General features: G+C 43.4%; 1 protein-coding gene across 2 annotated transcripts; it reads left to right on the forward strand.

Moving 5' to 3' along the window:
• Positions 1 to 1,333: 1,333 nt before the first annotated feature.
• On the forward strand, positions 1,334 to 21,299 carry rsad1 (radical S-adenosyl methionine domain containing 1). Of its 2 annotated transcripts, none has more exons than XM_078401854.1 (9): positions 1,334 to 1,508; positions 3,481 to 3,614; positions 5,391 to 5,595; positions 11,494 to 11,859; positions 13,507 to 13,570; positions 14,657 to 14,804; positions 18,940 to 18,994; positions 20,488 to 20,591; positions 21,062 to 21,299. In XM_078401854.1, the coding sequence occupies exons 1-9, from the start codon at positions 1,365 to 1,367 to the stop codon at positions 21,168 to 21,170; spliced, it is 1,329 nt and encodes a 442-aa protein (XP_078257980.1). In that variant the 5' UTR covers positions 1,334 to 1,364; the 3' UTR covers positions 21,171 to 21,299. The 2 variants fall into 2 exon arrangements, with proteins under 2 accessions (XP_078257980.1, XP_078257981.1); XM_078401855.1 differs by having other exon boundaries at positions 11,701 to 11,859.
• Positions 21,300 to 21,737: the final 438 nt, after the last annotated feature.

Genomic DNA, 21,737 nt, shown 5'->3' on the forward strand with positions numbered 1-21,737 from the left:
TCCTTGGAGTTTTCATTACTGTGTTGACCTTCATTCAGTGAGACCTTCTTGGATCGATGCTTGACCATGCCATGGAGGACTCCTTAGTCCCAGCACTTGGAAGATCTTTCAGATCACCACCTCATTGATCAAGATCTGCAGAGCTATGTATCAAAAATTGGAATGTTTGCTTTATCAGTTCCCTGCCAATCACAAAGCACTGAAACCTCCAGCATGATTTCCATAACTGGTTGTAAGCAATGAACACTTTCCCCTTAAGAGGGCTTCTTCTTCTTTCGTGTCCATCATCCATGTTTCAAATGTTACATCACTGTCATCATCCGTCTTGAAAAGGGCACAAGCTTCTGGTGACAATCAGTGGGAGCCATTACTTGTACAATAGATGATGGTGGTAGCAGAATTAGCTCAGGACACTTCCCGTTTCCAGCCCCGCGACGTGGACACTTCTGCTATGGGGCCCCCTTAAGAGGTGAAAGCACAGCTTCTATTCCACCAACATGGTACACAGTGACAGATGTTAGTTGCTCATTACACGAGGTTCTAGAGCTCAGACTGAAAGTTGCATCATTAAGCAGTGAACTTTGGAAATATTCATGGAGAAATTTAGAAATATTTTCTGCAAAATGTGTACAGTATTTGATCAAGAAGGTGCAGGCTGATGTGCATTGACATCCTTCAATATAATTTAGGACTGAAGCCAAAATATCCTCACAGTTACATTTGAATGCATTCATTCTCACACATTGCTTGTTGTGTGTATCATTCATTCATTTTTATCACTTCCCTTCTGTCAGGGTCTCTCAGCATCACCTAGTTCATTCAACACCCTCACTCTTTCATTCCACCATATCACAACCCCACTACTGGTGTTGCTCCTTATTACTCTGAGCATCCTCCTTCATTGCATGCCCTCTCTTGGCTCTCTCCCCAGAAGTATTGCTTTTATTTTTCACCACTCCTGTTGGGACCCTCCATCTCACTCAGAGAATTCTCCACTTTACCCCTTCTCACTCAGAGGATTCTCCATTATCACTCTATTTCGTTGATGTCCTTCCATTTTACTCATACATTGCACCACCACTGGCCCCTCCACATCTATTCATTACATCAGTCTGGTCACTCCATTCTGTTGGAGTCCCTCCAACCCAGTCGAGATCGGCCTGTTCTCACTCCCCTCTGCTGGGCCATCTATGTATCTTCAAGAACCTTACTGCCCCGTGGGGTTGGGGTATTCACGGTAGTCATTCCCCTCTGCTGCTGCAGCTTCTGTGCCTTACTCAGCACCGCGGCTCCAGGACGCCAGGGGGCGGGAACGCGGGCGCTGTACCGGGCCTGCGGCCGGGGGGAGAGCCGGGCAGCTACCGATGCTGGGGAAGGCTGCTCTGCGCCTGTTGCCCAGGCCGGCCCGAAGGTGCGTACGGACCGAGGGTCTGTGTCCCGGGGAGCCCTTGGCCCAGCCAACATCGGAGGACGGCGAAGTTTTACACCGGGCGTCTCTGTACGTCCATGTGAGTGAGAGATGGGGGGGGGAGGGATGCAAAGTGGTGGGGGTGTTGAGGGCAGGGCTGAGAGATGGGGGATAGACACAATGAATGTGCTGGAGTAACTCAGCAGGTGGGGCAGCATGTGTGGAGAAAAAGGATGGGTGACGTTTTGGGTCGGGACCGTTCTTCAGAAATGGTGTTGGGCTGAGATGGGGAGTGTGGGGGCAGGGCTGAGAATTGGAGTGGGGTTAAGACGTGTTCGACAGGGCTGAGAGATGGTGTATATTGGGCATGGTTCGAGGTCAGGTTGTTGGAGTTTTGTGTTGTGGAGAGTGTTGAGGGCATTATGAAGCGAGGGTGTTGGGAAGTGGGCCTGTTGAGGCTGGGGGTTATGAGGTGGGGTTGTTGGGGCAGTGTTTTAAAATGGGTGGTGCTGTGGGCTGTGTTGTTTAGTTGAGGTATTGTGAAGTGGGCTGTGTTGTGAGGTGGGGGAAGCTTTGGGCTGGGCTGTGAGTTAGGGTATTGTGGGCTAGGTTGTGAGGGAATTGTGGACCTAGTTGTGTGGTTGGAGGTAGGGGTGGGGACGGTATTTGTAGGCAGTGCCCCCTGGTATGGTGTAGAATTAATTAGTTATTGAAACAATTTCCAGATACCAAGTCTAGTGAATTGGACATGTGAATTTCATTTTATAGATGAATTAAGTATGTCTGGAATTCTAATGGTTGCCACGAAGCCAACTAATTATTGTTTAAAGCCATCTGGGTTTGCTCAAACCCTTACTCGGGTCTGGCCTAATCCCAAATAACCTTGCAAGCCTCTCAGTTCAAATATAAGTGGGGGTGGCAATAAGTGTTGGCCAAACTACCAATGATCACATCTCAAGAATGAATAAATGTAGAGTTCAATTCATCCTTGTGCTGTGTCTTTCCTAACCTCTGTCTGCTTCCCTGAGACAGTAAGAAGTGTTGATGGGGAGAGGCCGCTTTGTATGTTGGGCCGGCGTATCTCTTACCGAAATAGGAGGTGATTAGAAACTGTGCAGTTTCTCCCTTTTCTTTACATGTCACAAATCCTGACCTGAAACATCACCTATCCATGTTCTCCAGATATGCTGCCTGATCTGCTGAGTTACTCCAGCACTCTGTCTTTTTTTTTACCATATTATATCCAAACTTCAGACAAGAAACAAAGAAAATAGGTGCAGGAGTAAGCCATTAGGCCCTTCGAGCCAGCACCACCATTCAATATGATCATGGCTGATCATCCAAAATTAGTAACCCATTCCTGCTTTCTCAACATGTCCCTTGATTCTGTTTTATATATTTAACTCTTGAAAATATCCAGTGAATTGGCCTCCACTGCCTTCTGTGGCAGAGAATTCCACAGATTCACAACTCTGGGTGAAAAAGTTTTTCCTCATTTCAGTCCTATACGGCCTACCCATTAATCTTAAACTGTGACCCCTGGTTCTAAATGCCCCCAACAACGGGAACATTTTTCCTGTATCTAGCCTGACCAATCACTTAAGAATTGTTTCTATAAGATCCCCTCTCATCCTAAATTCCAGTGAATATAAGCCCAGTCGGTCCATTCTTTTCATCCTTTCAAGAAGTTAGATGATGGGTGATATTTAACAGAGTGGTTTATTATCGTCCAGTCTGATTATGTGATTATCTGGCACATTTCCAGCTGGTGACCGTAGATAATCAGAGGCAGACTTTGCCTAATTGTGCAGCTTCTTGTGCTCCAACTTAAGGTACTGGTTGCAGTAGTAGTACTAGCTGTGTTCTCCTGGCTGTGACTAGCGGGCCAGACCCTGGGACTTCTGCAATGTGGCTCAGCTGTTATGTGGGGAGCTTTGGCTTTTAATGGCCGAATCAAGAGTGATAGTCGTCAGTGGCTGAGCCACAGTTGCCCTTTGCTAATGAGTGACCTGGACCAAAGACACAAATGGAAGAAAACGTTTTAAAATATAATTAAAATTTCTGTTTTTCAGTGGCCATTCTGCAAGAGGAGGTGTACATACTGTAACTTTAATAAGTACATCTCCCCCAATGTTGATCAAAATGCTATGAGGGACGGCCTTGTACAGGAGACAGAAACCCTGCTCCGTGACAGCCAAGTGAAGGAGTAAGTTGAACGTGGGATATGATATCAGGCAGAATAACCAGGCTGAGCAAAATAAAGAGGAATGTGAAAGTTTGGCTAAATGGATAATGTGCAAGAGAATTTATGTGAAAGGACATTACTCTTGGTTCAATTAACATAAGATAATTACAAAATTGCAGGGGTTGACCATACTGTGACATTTCATTAAGATTGGGGTGCTGCTTTCTTCATTTTCAGTTATTCAGCATGAAAATGTGCCCTTTGACCCAACACATGCTTTCCTGAGCTTGTCCCATTTGCCTATGCAGACCTCATATCTCTTCCAACCGTACCTATCCATGTACCTGAACAAATATATTTTTAAGGTCATAAGGAATAGGAGTAGAATTAGGCCATTTGGCCCATCAAGTCTACTCTACCATTCAATCATGGCTGATCTATCGCTCCCTCCTGACCCATTCTCCTGCCTTCTCCCCATAACCTCTGACACCTGTATTATTCAAGAATCTATCTATCTCTGCCTTAAAAAATATCCACTGACCACCTCCACAGCCTTATGTGGCAAATAATTCCACAGATTCACCACCCTCCAGACTAAATAAATTTCTCCTCATCATCTTCCTAAAAGAATGTCCTTTAATTCTGAGACTATGTCCTCTGGTCCTAGACTCTCCCACTAGTGGAAACATCCTCTCCACAACCACTCTATCCAAGCCTTTCACTATTCTGGATGTTTCAATTAGGTCCTCCCTCATTCTTCTAAACTCCAGCGAGTACAGGCCCAGTGCCGACAAATGCTCATCATAGGTTAACCTACTCATTCCTGGGATTATTCTTGTAAGCCTCCTCTGGACCCTCTCCAGAGCCAGCACATCCTTCCTCCGACATGGTGCCAAAAATTGCTCACAATATTCCAAATGCGGCCTTACCAGTGCCTTATAAAGTTTCAACATTACATTCCTGTTTTTGTATACAAGCCCTCTTGAAATAAATGCCAACATTGAGTTTGCTTTCTTTACTACTGATATAATTATAATTACAATTATACCACTGATAGCTCGTGCCATATACCCACCACCATCTTTATGAAAAGGTTGTCCTTTGGCTCCCCCTTAGAACGTTTCCCTTTCACCTTAAACCGATGCCACTAGTTTCAGATTCTTCTACCCTGGGAAAAGACTGTGACCATTACTTTAAATGCCCCCCATATGATTGTATCGACATCTGAGGTCACTTTGTGGCCTCTCTGCTCCAGGGAAAACAGTCCTAGCCTATCCACTTTCTCCTGATAACTCAAGTGCTCCACTCTATTCAAATGTTGTTAGATCCTATTCCTCAGAATTCCCTCCAACAAATTTCCCACCACTGATGTCAGGTTCACCGTCCTGTAATTACCTAGCTTGTCCTTGTTGCCCCTTCTCCTTGAAAGAAAAGCTTGTTTGAAATCACCCTGTGCATCATCTTGTGAAGTTTCATATTGCCAGCACTAAATAAGTACAATATATTAACCTGGATCAAGAATTTTGCTGTCAATGCTGGGCTGAAGTAGGGGGTGGGACTGGTTTAAGACGTCTAGCCAGTAGACCTGAGAATGTGCATGTGAATGCTGTGGGCCGGCAATACTGTTGGGGAGAGTAACAGGCAGTACCAGCACGGAATGGGAATAGGTCGGTAGTCTTTGCAGTGGGTGGTACCAGTGAGGTGCTTGCGTGTGTAGAGATGCTGCTTGGGGGAATATGGCTGGCATTTGGGGTTCCAGTAGGCAATGCTGTTACATTGGCTGTGGTTTGCTTTCAGGATCACTTCAGTGTTCTTTGGTGGTGGAACACCAAGCCTAGCCAAGCCGTCCACAATTGCCAGCATCTTAGAAACTGTTGCCAAGGCAAGTCGCCTCAGTCACAACATAGAAGTCAGCTTGGAGGCCAATCCCACATCAGTCTCAACATCCAAACTTGCTGAATTTAAGAAAGCTGGGGTGACAAGGATTTCCATTGGGATCCAGGTGAGCTGTGTATATTATCATTGACAGGGAGGGTGTGGACTTCTTAGGATTTTTGTCTTCTCTCTCTCGAAGTCACTGACTTTCGAATCAAGATTGCATAGTTCCTGCAAGTGGTTTGACAGAACAGCAAGCCAAGGCTTATTCCTTCAATTCCTCTGCTGCGCAGGAAGACTCCCAATTTGCTTGGGCTCAGTGTTCAGAGTTTGAGGAGTGGTTTAATGTTGCAGAACACATTGACTGGGATTTCCGTAGTGCAAGAGGTTTATAGGGGGCAGAATTTGTACCCAAGAAGGTTTCTTGAAACAGTATGTAGATAGACCAACTTGAGGAGGGACCATACCAGATCTTTTATTGGGGAAACAAGCCTGACCAGGTGATATGAAGTGGGAAGGAATTTTGGAAACAGTGATTGCAACCCTGGAGCTTGAAGATAATTATGAATAAGGATAAGTCCTGACCCTTAAAGAAAGTACAAAATTGGGGTAAAGCAAGATTATAAGATTATTAGACAGGATGTAGGGAGAGCAAAATGGGAGCAGCCATTATAGGTTAAATCCGTGTCTGCTATGTGGGAGTTGTTTAAAGACCAGTTAATCAGAGTTCAGGACCGGCAGGTTCCAGTGAGGAAAGGGGGATAAAGGGGAGGTACTAAATGAGTATTGTGCATCAGGATTCTCCAAGGAGATTTTTTTGAGAAGGTGATTGATGTGAGCAGAACAGGAGATGTTGTCTATATGGATTTTAGTAAAGCATTTGATGAACTCCCTCATAGTAAAATAATCTGGAAGATTAAGATACATGTGATCCATGGTGATTTACTAGTTTGGATACAGAACTGGTTTATCCAGAGAAGACAGTGTAGTGGGGGAAGGTATTTGTGAGTGTAGTGTTATTCTGGCTGTATGTCCGCTGGGAATATGCTGAGACCTCTGTTGTTTGGAACATTTATAAATGACATGGATGAAAATGTAGATGAATTGGTTGGTAAGTTTGCAGGCAACACCAAAATTGGTGGAGTTGTAGACAGTGAAGAAGGCTGTCAAAAGATATGGCGGGGTGTATATTAGTTACAGATATGGACAGAAAAATAGTGGATGGAGTTTAATCCCAGCATTGGGAGATGTTGCACTTTGAGTGGTTGAACATAAGGGGACAGTATACAGTTAATGGCTAGACTCTTAACAGCACTAATGTAGAGAGGGGTCTTTTGGTCCAAGTTCGTAGCTCTCTGAAAGTGGCCACACAAATAGATAGAGTGGATAATAAGGTGTATGGTATGCTTGCCTTCATTGTTCAGGACATTGAGTATAACATTCAGGAGGTTATGTTAGAAAACTTTGGTTGGGTTGCATTTAGACTATTGTGCACAGTTCTGGTTGCCCCATTGCAGGCTTTGGAGAGGTCTACCAGGATGCTGCCTGGATTAGAGGGCCTTGGCGGTAAGGGAAAGTTGAACACGCTTGTATTGTTTTCTATAGAGCATCAAAGATTGTGGGGAGAACTGATGGAATCACATAAAATGATGTGAGGCAGGGTTGGAGAGACATTAATGGCAGGGTGTGGCCATTAACTGCTTACTTTCCTTTTGCATAGGAACCTCTCAAAGTGCAGCACCTCTCACGTGGAAATGTCAGATTAGAGGGCATAGCTGTATGATCTGAAGGGAAAGGTTTAAAAGAGATGTGTACATCAAGTTTTTATACATGGAGAGTAGTGGGTGCCTTGACGCACTGCCAGTGGAAGTGATGGAATTGGATACGATAGAAAGTTTTAGATTGCCACTTGAATATGCAGGGAATGGTAGGATAAGGATCACATGCAAGCAGAGGAAATGAATTCAACTTGGCATCAGATTCAGTGCAAACAAAGAGCATGTTCCTGTGCTATTCTATGTTAACTTCAAGAGGGGTCACTTCTGTAATAAATGTGCAGCTAATCTGTCTGAATAAGAAGCCAATGCAAATGCTACTGCAAAATGAAGGATGACAGCAATTTAGCAGAGCATGACCCACACTGTGTCTGTTGCCTGGCGGAGTGGATGAGGGAATTATTATGCAAAGACACAGGAAAGTGTGTTGTTATGGTTATGAAAGTTATGGTGATCGTAAGGAATCGTGTATTCAGGTGCCCAAATGTACCTCACTTCATGCCTTGTCTGCTGGTGCCATGGTGCTGAACATTTGTGTAGAGGATGGGGATAGTCAGGTCATGATTGATGTGAGAACTAGTGAGAAGAAGAAAAGAGTTGAGATCCAGAGATCAGTGCTTCGGCAGCTGTAGAGGAAACCAGAAAGCAGGAGCTCAGTGCCACACATAGCGATTATCAGTATGAAGATAAGACAAGGTAATGAATGGCTGGAGAAATGGTGGTGGATGGAGGGCTTTAAGTACAGAAACGATCAGGACGGACAGATACCACTTCAGCAGGGCAGTCATTACTGGAAGGTTGATGAGCTGTATAGAAGGGAATTGTACCTAAGAACGAAGGTGCACCAAGGATCAAGAGAGTTAGAATAGATTCTTCACTGCAGCAGGTACAGCAGGCAGTGAAGAAAGGAAATGGCATGTTGGCCTTCAAAGTTAGAGGATTTGACTATAGGAGCAAGGAGGTCCTACTGCAGTTGTACAGGGCCCTGGTGAGACCACACCTGGGGTATAGTGTGCAGTTTTGGTCTCCTATTTTGAGGAGGGACATTCTTGCTATCGATAGAGTGCAGCGTAGGTTTGCCAAGTTAATTCCCAGGATGGCGGGACTGACATATGATGAAAGAATGGATCGAATGGGCTTATATTCACTGGAATTTAGAAGGATGAGAGGGGATCTTATAGAAACGTATACAATTCTTAAGGGATTGGACAGGCTAGATGCAGGAAAAATGTTCCTGATGTTGGGGGAGTCCAGAACCAAGGGTCACAGTTTAAGAATAAGGGGTAGGCCATTTAGGATTGAGATGAGGAAAAACTTTTTCACTCAAAGTGTTGTGAATCTGGAATCCTCTGCACCAAGGCAGTGGAGGCCAATTCACAGGATGTTTTCAAGAGAGATTAGATATAGCTCTCAGGACTAACGGAATCAAGGGATATGGGGAGAAAGCATGAACGGGGTAATGATTTTGGATGATTAGCCATGATCATATTGAATGGCGGTGCTGGCTCGAAGTGCCGAATGGCCTACTCCTGCACTTATTTTCTATGTTTCTAATAGATGAATAGTTAAGGTCAGACAGGGGGCATGTCCAAGGCTTGATGGCTTTGGACCAAATATGATTTAATGCACAAAGTATGGTCATTTAGGTTCCTGATCAGCACCGCAGGGTAGCACATAATTTTAACAACAGAGACTTGGCATTAATTGAACAATAGGAAATTTCCAAAAAGGAAATCGTTTTGACAGAGTGGATACATTCCTTTGAGGGGGAAGAGATCCAAAGCTGCAGCTCCCTGGGTGGATAACATTACAAAGGTTACAATGAAATAAAGGATGTAAGATTCTTAAAACCAAGTTTAATTTGGAAATTATGATAAATTTGCTGGTGGAAAATGAGAGGGGATTATAGAAGGTAGGAGCGTAAATTAGCAACTGACATAAGGAGCTAAAAGGATATTTATAAATACAAAAATAGTAAAAAGGGAATAAAAGAAAGATTGAGGCCATTTGGAGACTAAACTGGAGACCCTGTGCCAAAAGCTACTGAGAGAAGGCAGGAGAATGGGGTTGAAAGGGAAAAATAGATCATCCATGATTAAATGGCGGAGCAGTCTCAAAGGGCCGAATGGCCTAATTCTGACTCTTATCTCATGGAATTTCCAATCTTCTCCTGTCATCTTGAGAATAACATTCTCACTGCATCCCAAAAAAGCACACGAGATGCTTTATTTTATTTCTGGAGGTACAGAGTACAAAAGCAAGGATTTTATTCTCAACCTTCATAAAATAAATGTTAGACCTCATTTAAAGTATTTAAATCAATCTGGGCACAACACTGAAGAGATGTCAGTGGGTGAGTGCAAAGGTAGTTTTACTTTGTTGGGGGAAGATCCTGTATGACCAATTTGATTGATTTTTTTTAAAGAGGTATTAGCTTGATGAGGGACAGGGTACTGACATGGATAGAAAATTGGTTGACAGACAGAAAGCAAAGAGTGGGGATAAATGGGTCCCTTTCGGAATGGCAGGCAGTGACCAGTGGGGTACCGCAAGGTTCGGTGCTGGGACCCCAGCTATTTACGATATACATTAATGACTTAGACGAAGGGATTAAAAGTACCATTAGCAAATTTGCAGATGATACTAAGTTGGGGGGTAGTGTGAATTGTGAGGAAGATGCAATAAGGCTGCAGGGTGACTTGGACAGGTTGTGTGAGTGGGCGGATACATGGCAGATGCAGTTTAATGTAGGTAAGTGTGAGGTTATTCACTTTGGAAGTAAGAATAGAAAGGCAGATTATTATCTGAATGGTGTCAAGTTAGGAGGAGGGGGAGTTCAACGAGATCTGGGTGTCCTAGTGCATCAGTCAATGAAAGGAAGCATGCAGGTTCAGCAGGCAGTGAAGAAAGCCAATGGAATGTTGGCCTTCGTAACAAGAGGAGTTGAGTATAGGAGCAAAGAGGTCCTTCTACAGTTGTACCGGGCCCTGGTGAGACCGCACCTGGAGTACTGTGTGCAGTTTTGGTCTCCAAATTTGAGGAAGGATATTCTTGCTATGGAGGGCGTGCAGCGTAGGTTCACTAGGTTAATTCCCGGAATGGCGGGACTGTCGTATGTTGAAAGGCTGGAGCGATTGGGCTTGTATACACTGGAATTTAGAAGGATGAGGGGGGATCTTATTGAAACATATAAGATAATTAGGGGATTGGACACATTAGAGGCAGATAACATGTTCCCAATGTTGGGGGAGTCCAGAACAAGGGGCCACAGTTTGAGAATAAGGGGTAGGCCATTTAGAACGGAGATGAGGAAGAACTTTTTCAGTCAGAGGGTGGTGAAGGTGTGGAATTCTCTGCCTCAGAAGGCAGTGGAGGCCAGTTCGTTGGATGCTTTCAAGAGAGAGCTGGACAGAGCTCTTAAGGATAGCGGAGTGAGGGGGTATGGGGAGAAGGCAGGAACGGGGTACTGATTGAGAGTGATCAGCCATGATCGCATTGAATGGCGGTGCTGGCTCGAAGGGCTGAATGGCCTACTCCTGCACCTATTGTCTATTGTCTATTGTCTATTGATGTAGTCAACATGGATGTTTGTAATCTCTTTAATAAAGAGAAACTCTACCAAAAGGTTCAAGAGTGTGGAATCCAAGCTATGTAACAAATTGGATCCAAAATGGTCTTGGTTATAGAAGGCAGAGGGTGATGATGGAGGGTTGCTTTTGCGACTGGAAGCCTGTGACTAGTTGTGTACCACATGGATCAGTGCTATCTGTATATGTAATAGTAGTTTGGATATGAATGTAGGAGATATGATTAGTAAGTTTGCAGATGACATTAAAAATGATGGTGTTATTAATAGTAAGGAGGATAGATCAGTTGGTTAGATAAGCAAAGGCAAATGGACTTTAATCAGGATAATTATGAGGTAAACCACTTCAGAATTTACTAAATGAATGGTAGGATCATGAGGCGTATTGTGGAATCCAGGGCCCTTGGTAAACCTCAGAAGGCTGAGGAGGCTCAGTTGCTTATTACATTCAAAACAGATCAATACATTTCTGAATATCAGAGGAATCGGGAGATGTTGAATCGTGCAGGAAAATGGCATGAGGTAGATCAGCCATGATCTTGTTAAATGGCAAAGCAAACGTGAAGTCCAAATTGCCTATTCCTGCTCCTATTTCTTAAATTCCAACTAACCCATCCACCAACTCTTTTGTCTCATTCTGCACTCTTGGTCAATTTAATCACAGGCTTTACGTAACCATGACCTGAAGATTCTGGGAAGAGATCACACAGTTCATGAAGCCATTCGGAGTTTGGAAGAAGCCAGAAAACTTTATCCTGGTTGCACATCTGTTGACATAATATTTGGTCGCCCAGGACAGAGCTTAGAATCGTGGGAGGAAGAGCTGGAGGAGATTCTAACTCTTTGTGACCATCATGTGTCTCTTTATCAGCTGACATTGGAGAGAGGAACAGCCCTTTTCAAACAGGTCCAAGAAAAGGTTGTGAGCATGCCCGAACAAGACGTGGTGGCAAACATGTACCATGCAGCAAGGAGTATTCTGGAAAAGGCTGGATTCCATCAGTATGAAGTGTCAAATTTTGCTAAAAATGTAAGTGAAGGCACGTGATAGCTGATTTTGAGTGGAGTGGGGTGGTGTGTCCAACACTTATACTTCACTTTCATGTGGTGTGGTCATGTTCAGCCAGAAAACCTTCAGAATGTAATTCCACAGCTGATGGCTGTGAGAATCTGTGTGAACACAGAAACATTTACTCATTTGGAGCAGTATTGTATGACATTGTGTTAATGACAGTCAGAAGAGTTCCAAATGGAATTCATGGAGCATTGTAGGCACCAGTTACACACCAGGAATTGAGAAATCAGTAACTTTATTGTATTGGCTCCACACATCTATCACCCAGATACCAATACATTTATCCTTGTTTCATCTATCAGTGCACCTGCAAGTCTGATCCTGCCTACCCATCACCTCCACTATGACACTATGAATTGCAGCTTCTCCCCTAGCTCCACCTTTATGCACATTGCTTTGGGGGATATGCACAAAACTGAAGTTGCTTTAGCACCCCGGTCCCAACATGGAAGAATTTCTAGCCCAGAGTGTGTATGCGGCAGCTTCCACTGTGAGATACAAGGAGCAGCGGATCAGTGGCTGAAATGTGTGTGCAGATTTTGGATCTAAAGAAAAGAAAAAGATGGTTAATTTGGAAAGGAAGTTGGATACGGAAAAATTTTATTGAATGAGTTTTTTAGCAGGACTACGTAAGGAAAGGATCAGACTCAGCAACAGAATTCAGGGAAGGAAGCTTCAGCCCATTCTTTCAAATGATTGCACATCCATGTGTGGGAGACCTATTGAATGCAAGATGTAAGTGCTTCTGGAAAGGCTGAGGAAAGGTATTGATCAGGTGAAAGAGTGCAATAGTGGGCCCCATGGAGCAAAAGTATGACACCATTAACTAATGCATTATGCTGCATTAGTTTATTTTACCTTGAGCATCGGTAGAATGCTGAGATGCTTGCTATTTGCAGCAAACTGGGGAAAGACAGTAGTTGGGGCTTCTGCTTCCAACTGCCTAATGGCTTGCCTGATTGTGTTAAGACAGAGCAGTATTGAATGTCTCTCCTGGTATTCAGTCTTGCCTCGTGCAAGTTGAAAGGTCACCTAGGTGAGGCAGCAGAGAGCATCCTGTTCCCCTGGGGGAGCAAGTTAAGAACAGAGAAACAGGAGTCTCTGTCGTTCAGCTCCTCCAATATGTTTGCTATCCTGAGGGATCGTGATCATAGTTAGAAGTTGTAAATTTAAGATGGCCAAGGAAGGAAAGAGAACGAAGAGTTTAATACAATGAGTTGCAATCTGAAATTAATTGAAAGGATGATTGAAGCTGATTGAATAGTACCTTTCAAAAAGCAACACCTAGATGTGATACAACTGGAATGTGAAGCCAACTCCAATGTGGCAGGAAAGATACAGCAGTTGTAAAATTAAAGTTGCCTGAGTTATACCACAATGCTATTTATCTGCTTTGGTGTCACATCAAAATGAAAATCTATAAAGGTTTTAAATTGGATAAGTGTCTGTCTTTGGGAGCCTACTATCTTCTAATTCATAACTCATCTATCCCTCTGCACCAGTGTTTTGGAGGAGGGTCCATGTTCATGAGTTACTGAAACCAAGATGAATTGCTTTAATTATGTTTAATGATTTACTTTCAATGGTCTGCTTATTTTGAAGGGAGCTGTGAGCCTCCATAATCTGGGATATTGGAAAGGAATGCAATACCTTGGTGTAGGTCCAGGTGAGTTCTCATTACTCTGTCATTTGTTCCCAGCACTTTACATCCCTGCAATTGCAATGCAGGGATCGGTACTCATACCTCAAGGTGCCATTTCTAGTCTCAAGACAGCTGGACTAAGTTAGAGTAGAAAATTCAGTCTCGGAAGAGTGGAAAGCCAGAGGAAAAGGGGTATCAAAGGAACAAAGTTTAGAAAAGCGAAGCAAGAGACAAAGATGATGGTGGTGAATGTCAGAGGGAGGAAGTAGGTTAAGTGGTGGAGGCTTCAGTATGAAGTTCAAGGCACTCGCTGACAATTCCTACAGAGTTGGGCCTGAATATTCATCTGCTGCTATAGCCTGGATTGGAGTAGAGAAAGCTAGCTCTAATGGAAATCCTCTGCTGAAGAAATCTTTGAGACTTGGCAAGACCCTTGAAGGGTTTGGCAATATTGGGAGAGGGCATTGTTGGATGAGGCTGATGTAGAAGGGTGGGCAGTGTTGTGTGAGGCCCATGTACACGTGGCAGTGTTGGGTGAGGCCCATGTAGGTGGGCAGTATTGGGTGAGACCCATGAAGATGGGCAGTGTTGGGTGAGGCTGATGAAGGGTGGGCTGTGTTGCATGAGGCCCATGCACACATGGCAGTGTTGGGTGAGGCCCATGTAGGTGGGCAGTGTCGGGTGATGTCCATGTAGGTGGGCAGTGTCGGGTGATGTCCATGTAGGTGGGCAGTGTTGGGTGAAACCTGTACTGTATGAAAAGTTGATATCCAATGGGCAGTGTTTGGTTAGACCTGTATTGTACAATTCAGCATTGCATTTTAATATCAGTAATTTGCAATGATCTAGTGCAGTTTAGTTGTTTATAATTAGACAAATAACCGAATAATGAACATCGAGTCCCTAATTGCTCTTATATAGAGCAATTAAGGACTCGATGGACTAATGGCCTCCTTCCTTGCAATACCCATTCTGTGATTCTATGAAATTGTTTGCATGATTGTAGTGTTGCAATCATGCCAACACTTCAAAAGAACTTAACCGTAAGGCATTTCTGGTATCCTGCAGCCATGGGAAGTTTTATAACAGTGCATGTACTTTTCTTTCAAGGTGCCCATGGCAGGTTTGTACCATGGGGTGAAGGTAAAACGCAGAGAGAAGCAAGGATACAGACACTGGAACCAGATAATTGGCTCAGGGAGGTGAGACATTTTGGTCATGGAACCAGGAAGCGAGTACAGCAAAGTGAGTTGGACGTGTAAGTCGGTCTGATTTTGTTTTCATGGTGCAGACGATTATATATGCGAATGGTCCCAAACCAAGATATTGCCTATCCATTCACAGATGCTGCCTGATCCGCTGTTACTCCAGCACTTTGTGTTTTGCAAATAATTTTCAGTGTTTGTTGACAGATTTGTATCAGCCAATGCGTGGGCGGTGGGTCACATGACCAGACTCACACATAACTGGTGTACAGTTATAAACAGCGAGGTTGCTCCTAAAATCATAAGCACTGAAGGATGTCATTGGTTGCGTCTGTGCTAGCTCCTTGTGGAGCAACCCTATCAGTCCCATTCCATCATTATTTCCCTATACTTCAACAAATTATTTTCCCCTCCACCCCACCCTGGTCATCCTACCAGTTCCGCTGTTTGAATCCTTGTATCTCTCTCGTTAGCACATCTTCCCCAGCCAACATTGGGCCATTATGGACTACCCTTCCTGAGGTCATCTGTTGCTGGCCCTGATTTGTTCTGGCTTTTGGCGCCTCCACCCCCCCCCCACCTCTATATTTCAGTCTGAAAAAGGTTTCTGACCCAATACATCACCAATTCCTTTTCTCCAGAGATGCTGCCTGACCTGCTGAGTTACTCCAGGATTTTGTGTCTACCTTCAAATTATTTTCCCTCATCCTTTTCCAATTTACAGAGTCCTGATTAATTCTGTCTCCATCACCCTTACAGGCAAGAGATTCAACAATAATTACTCTCCAGCAAAAAAGATTTTCTCCGTATCCCCCTTTCCTCAAAGCATTAAATCTGTCCATAAACATTATGCTGAAGTGTACACCTTCTATTTTTTGACATGATCTAAAACAATGGTATTCCAGTTTACCACCATTAAATGTTCTCTCATGCTGCAAGGGCAGAGACACCAACTTTCTCTGTCTAACCTTTTTGTTGAAATCCCTCGTTCCTGGAACCATTGTAGTAAATCTTTTCCACTCCTCTCCAGGAACTTTTACATGCTTCCTAAAATGTGGGAACCAGAATTGCACAAAATGCTTCAATTGTGGCCTAACTAGTTTTGTGCCTTAAACTCTCCATCCTGCTTTTGTCATCTGCAGTTTTGTTCATAAATCACAGGATCCATATGCTTTGTCAACATTTCTCCCCCTGACCCCTCTCCCCCCCCTCCCCTGAGTTCTCTCTGAGAACTGTTCTAGATCTTACAGAATTTTGGAAAAGCACAATCTAAGAGGGACCCCCTCTTCCCCCCCCTCTCCCCATGAGGCCAGCCACTTCCAATGACTGATGCACAAACACATTGTTGCATCAGTCCTTGCACATCCTTTAGAGCTGGGTTTTTTCTCTGTGTGCTGCTACGTTTTATTCTTTGTGCCACTATATTCATTCATAATCATTTGTACGTATTTTGTCTGGCCATTCTTGCAATGTTACACTGAGCTGCACTGTTGACCACACCACCAAGCTTCGTACATCTAAGGATTTGAAAATTTTATCCTGACTATCCATGTCATTAAGAAATGAGAAGATACAGTTTGCTCTCCACTTTTTAAAAGACCTTAAAATAAGCTTCCACAACTTAATAATAATATCCAGCAGTATTAACTGAATAATCTTTCTGTTAATTATTTCACTTACTGTAATAATCCTAGACCTGTGGTTCTATTTCCTTTTTTTGATGCTGAGCAGGACACTCCTAGCTATCATTTTGGTTCATCGAATAAGGAAATTCATATTATATTTTGACAATACAGAATGATATCTGACCTCTCGTTAGGAAACCAATGAACTCTTGCAATCTTAAGTACCAATCTGTTCTTTTGCAATTTTAAAATAATTTTCATGCCGTGCTTGGTTATTGCGAGCAAGGTGAGGATTTATTGCCTATCTCAAATGTTGTTGAGTAGACTATAGTGAGCTTCTGCCTTGAACTGCCCTGAAAATGTAGTTAAGGAATTCACAACAGTTCTCTGATGCGGGGAGTTCCATGTTTTTGATCCAGAATTAATAAAAGGAATTTGATAAATTTCTATGGGAATGGTGCATGACATGGAGGAGAATTTGACGATGACCATTTTCCAGGTCCCTGCTTCATTCCCCAACATTTCCGCCACTTTCAACGTGATCAAACCACCTGAGTCAGAAAGTCCTTTTGCAGCTTTATAGAACTTTGGTTCGGCCGCATTTGGAGCATCGTATGCAATTCTGGTTGCCCCATTACAGGCAGGATGTGGAGGCTTTGGAGAGGGTGCAGGTTTACCAGAATGCTGCTTGTATTAGAGGGTATTAGCTATAAGGAGAGGCTGGATAAAAGGATTGTTTTCTCTGGAGTGTCAGAGGTTGAGGGGAGAATAGAAGGAAGTATATACAATTATGAGAGGTATACAAAGAATAGACATTCAGAGTCTTTTTCCCAGGATGGAAATGTTAAAGAGCAGAGGACACAGCTTTAAGATTACAGGGGGAAAGTTTAATGTAAATGTGCTGTGTAGACCTTTTGCACAGTGAGTTGTGGTTGCCTGGAACTAGCAGGCAGGGGTAGTGGTGGAAGTGGATATATTAGCAGCATTTAAGAAGTTTTTTGATAGGCATCTGGGTCTGTAGGGAATGGAGAGATCTGGACCATGTGCAGGCAGAGGGGGTTAATTTAACATGGCATCATGTTTGGCACTGAAGTTGTGGGCTGAATGGCTGTTCCTGTGCTGCCCTGTGTGAACATGATGTATGTATATCCCTCCATTCCCTCCAAATCCATGTCCCTATCTTAACGATTTTTAAATGCCACTGTGGTATTTGCTTCCACCGCCACCCTTGAAAGCAATTCCAGGCACCTACAGTCTCTGCGTAGAAAAACCTGTCCCATGCATGTCCTTGAAACTTTTTCCCTTATTAAACCAGTTTGTCTCCTGACTTGATTGTAAAAGAGGAAGTGAGGAATATGCTTGTTGTTTAATTCTGTGGCTGCTGATAGTGTGCAGAAACTCATGGATATGAAGTTTTGAACTACTCTGTTGAGCATAATAAGATGAGAATGGGACTTTGTTTCCATGGAGATTTTGTAATGATCACACCTACCGATTAATAGTTGGACACATCTGTGAGCGATGGTATGTGAAGAATGAGCTCAAGTAAGTTCATTTCTTGTGTTGATTCACTTGCTGCCTGAGAGCCACTTCCTTCAGAACTCAGACAGTTAGATTAATAGAGTTACTTCCAACCCATTCTCACTGTTAAACGATTAAATCCCCAACAGGTTTTTTTTTGCTTTCTTTTGCTAATTTGAGTAGCTAAATCTCTGCTTAATGATGTAGGACTGGTCGATTGACTGAGAAAGGAAAATTGTTAGTAATCTGGAGGAATTTTCCTTACTGGTATTTGTCCTGCTCAAATTTTATGGGGCTTGGAGTCGATGTTGAGGACTCCCAGGGATAGTCTTTGCTGCCTATATAACCACTGAACTGCCATTTCTAATGGAACAGAATTTGAAACATACTCGGGGGTTGTGTTGGACAAATATGGAATGTTGGCTATGTATCCCTGGAAAAAAAATAATGGAATTTCCTAGTTGTGAATAACTACTTACCACATTTGCAAATATTTTCCTGTTATATAACTGACAAGTACAGCCTCTATTTGGCCGTCGAGTGTTTGATGTGGCAGCTCAGAGGAAGTTTTGCAATGTAAATAACCTGTGCCCTACTTGACTTGGGAGTGGTGATGGGAAAATATATAAAGTATTTGACTCTTGCTAACCCATGCTAAAACACTCCTGATAGTATTTGATGGTTCAGTGTAAAGGAACTTTATTTGGATCTAATCTGTGCTGTACTTGACCAAGGGGTGTTTGATGGGGTGGAGGAAACTTTTCTCTCTATCTGACCTGTGCTGAGCCTGCCCTGATAGCATTAAATGGGACAGCATTCTGCATCTAACCTATATAGAACATGTCCTGGTAATACGTAATGGGCCAGCGTAAATGGAATTGGTGATTTTGTAATAGATTTGCAGAGAGAAAGCTTGTTTCAATAGTTACCCATGCTATCACTGAGCAAGGGCTGGTGGTGGCTGAAGTGGAAAGTAGTCTATTCCATATATAAAAATCCTTACAATAAATGAACTTTGGGTTTTATTTCTGTTTTTACATAGCTTAGAAGAAATGCTGGTGTTGGGTCTCCGAATGAACGAAGGGCTCGCCCATCAGGTAATTGACATAAGAAATATTACATCTGTTAACAAAAAAACAAACTGCTGGATGAACTCAACGGGTTGAGCGGAATTTGTGGGAGGATAGGAATTTCCTACATTTCAAGAATGCATCGGAACTGAAAGATCGAAGGGGTAAAGTGTGTGGGTGGTAGGGGGATGGAACTAGGAGGGAAGGGGGATAAAATGGGTAATGGGGAAGGAAGGAAGGAAGGAGCATATGAGAAAGAGAACAATAATGGGAGAGTCAGAGGTGGGTCAGAAGATGGGAGAGAGAATACAGGAGGTAAGTTAATACAGGAGGTAAGAGTTACCTGAAATTGTAAAATTAATTATCCATGCCATTGGGTTGTAAAGTACCCAGGTTGAATATGAGGCCTTGTTTGTGTTTGTGTCAGCCTTGCCCTGTCGGTGGAGGAGACCAAGGAGATATAGGTCGGCTTGGGAATGGAGAGGGGAGTTGATATGGCACGCAGCTTATGGTGGCCATTGTGAACTGAGTGCAGGTGTTCTGCAAAGTGGTCACCTAGCCTGGGCTTACCCTGCTGATGCAGAGGAGGCCACATTCGGAACACCCAGTGCAGTAGATGAGTCAGGGAGGTGCAGGAGAATCTTTGTCTAACCTGAAAGAGCTGTTTAGGTTTCTGGATGGTGGTGAGGGAGAAGGAGTAAGATCAAGTGGTGCACCGCTTGCTGTTACAGGGGTCAGGGAGGGATGGGTGGGGGGGGAAGGATGAGTGAATTAGGCAGTCACAGAGGAAATGATCTCTTTAGAAGGCAGAAAGGGGTGAAGAGGAAGACGTGACTCGCAGTGGGTTCCCGTTACAGCTGATGGAAATTACAAAGAATAATATGCTGGATGTGGACGCAAGTTGTGTGAAAGGTGAGAACTAGGGGAACTCCATCTGAAAAGCAAAGATTCTCGTACACCTTGTCCAACCACATTTACTGCGTTTGATGTTCCCAACATTGCCTCTTCTGGATCGATGAGAGGAAGCACAGACTTGATGACTGATTTTCAGAGCACCTGTACTCTGACTGCAATAGCCATTCTGCGTGCCATTTCAGCTCCCTTCCCATTCTGTTTAGAGGGTTGGGGTTGAGAGTAGAAGACGGAGAGGCAGAGGAGATGTGGCTGCGGGCTCCTACAAGCACATTGGAAGGAAATACCTTTTGACATTTCATTACATTAAAGCCACATGTATTCAAGTTGTTGGGAGGAGGTGAGGTGAGGATTTTAGGGGAAAGGTGGGCAGGAGGATGGATTGGAAGGGAAAAAAACAATAATGCTGGAAGAACTGAAGAGGAAGGATCATTGCCCTGAAACATTAACCCTTGCAGCAGGTGCTGCTTGACTGGCTGAGTTCTTCCAGCACTTTTGTTTTTATTTTAGATTCCAGCATCTGCTGTTTTATGTTTTCCGATTGACGGAAGGGTTGTTTGTCTGTTGTTTATTTGTTGTAAATCATTTTGAAAATGTCCTCTTGGTAGTGTTGGCGACAGTATTCACCTTTACTCAGTCTGGAGGAGGCACTGGGGGATTCACCTGAAGTGCAGCAGTACCTGCAGGAGGAACTGCTCATCCTCGATGACAGGTAACTTCTGCTGGTTTTTCTGCCATTCCTGATTTCCTTTATATTTGTTTTTTACCCTGCCCTTTTAGAAATAAGGCTTTTTTGGTCAGGATGCATAGAATTACATTGACATTATAGCACCTTCTGCTTCTGTGCTGTATTTATCATCCATTTTGGCCTACCATCCTTCCTCAAGCTCATCTAATTGATTGTTTGTCTCATATCAAGTTTATATTGCTTTCTTTTAAATACATCTTTATTGCACTTAAATGCATCTTATTTTTATAAGATCTTATCTGACTTAAAATCCTCCCTCCTCCCATCCAAAGTAAGGCCCCTTAGCAATAGTGTGGTAGCTTCTGAAGTGTGTAGATACTTTTTAGATGCTTACGGGTGTGAGTAACACTGCTTGGCGTTTTGATCTGAAGTAGGACAGGGGTGCACCTGTCTGCTAGTCACAGTCTGGATATTTGTTTCCCATCTCTCTCCAGGGCTTTGCGATGTTCGTGGAAAGGCCTCGCTTTCCTCGACAGCCTACTGCCCTCCCTTCTACACCAGCTACAACATTCATACCAGAACCCAGCTTCTCACTGCTTTTGACTTGTTCCTCGCTCAAACTCGTCGGAACTGAGACCAACATCAGCTCGCATTCAAGGACAGGAACAGAAATGATTTTAAAAAAAAGAATGTTCGAGGAAGTGCAACAGGAAATACACTAAGTGAAAGTGAGAGGTATTAGGAAGAGTGAAGAAAGTCACTTCCGAAGACCAAATTGCCAGGGATGGTGTGGGTGATGGGTTTGGGGAAGGAGTTACAGAATTTATGGTTAAAAGTCTGCAAACTTCACACCCCAGTTTGTTCCCAGGTACCTGACAACCAATAAGCAACATCTGAAGAGCAGAGACTCTTATCTTAGTCAAACTGAACATTCCCACTCGTGCCCAAGGAACTAAAATAGCAACTCCGCTGACCAGGGATTTGGATGCAAGCTAACTGGCCTTGTGTCAAATAAACTACTGTTTTGAATCTGTTAGATTCATTTACAAATTAATAAAACGATTTTTTAATCTAACATTTTGCTGCAAAAGGTTTAAAATTTCCTGTGTCTCTTAAGCCTAAATACCCAAAGCAATAATTATTTTTAAATCCTACGCTACACACTGTGAC

This window comes from Rhinoraja longicauda, chromosome 6 (assembly GCF_053455715.1).
Source record: "Rhinoraja longicauda isolate Sanriku21f chromosome 6, sRhiLon1.1, whole genome shotgun sequence".
NCBI lineage: Eukaryota > Metazoa > Chordata > Chondrichthyes > Rajiformes > Arhynchobatidae > Rhinoraja > Rhinoraja longicauda.

Bases quoted from the DNA above. Each gene is read 5' to 3' on its own strand.
- rsad1 (XM_078401854.1), top strand. From the start codon at position 1,365: ATGCTGGGGAAGGCTGCTCTGCGCCTGTTGCCCAGGCCGGCCCGAAGG. The intron at 11,860-13,506 runs GTAAGTGAAGGC...CTTATTTTGAAG, and splicing joins TGTCAAATTTTGCTAAAAAT to GGAGCTGTGAGCCTCCATAA. The intron at 13,571-14,656 runs GTGAGTTCTCAT...TTTTCTTTCAAG, and splicing joins ATACCTTGGTGTAGGTCCAG to GTGCCCATGGCAGGTTTGTA.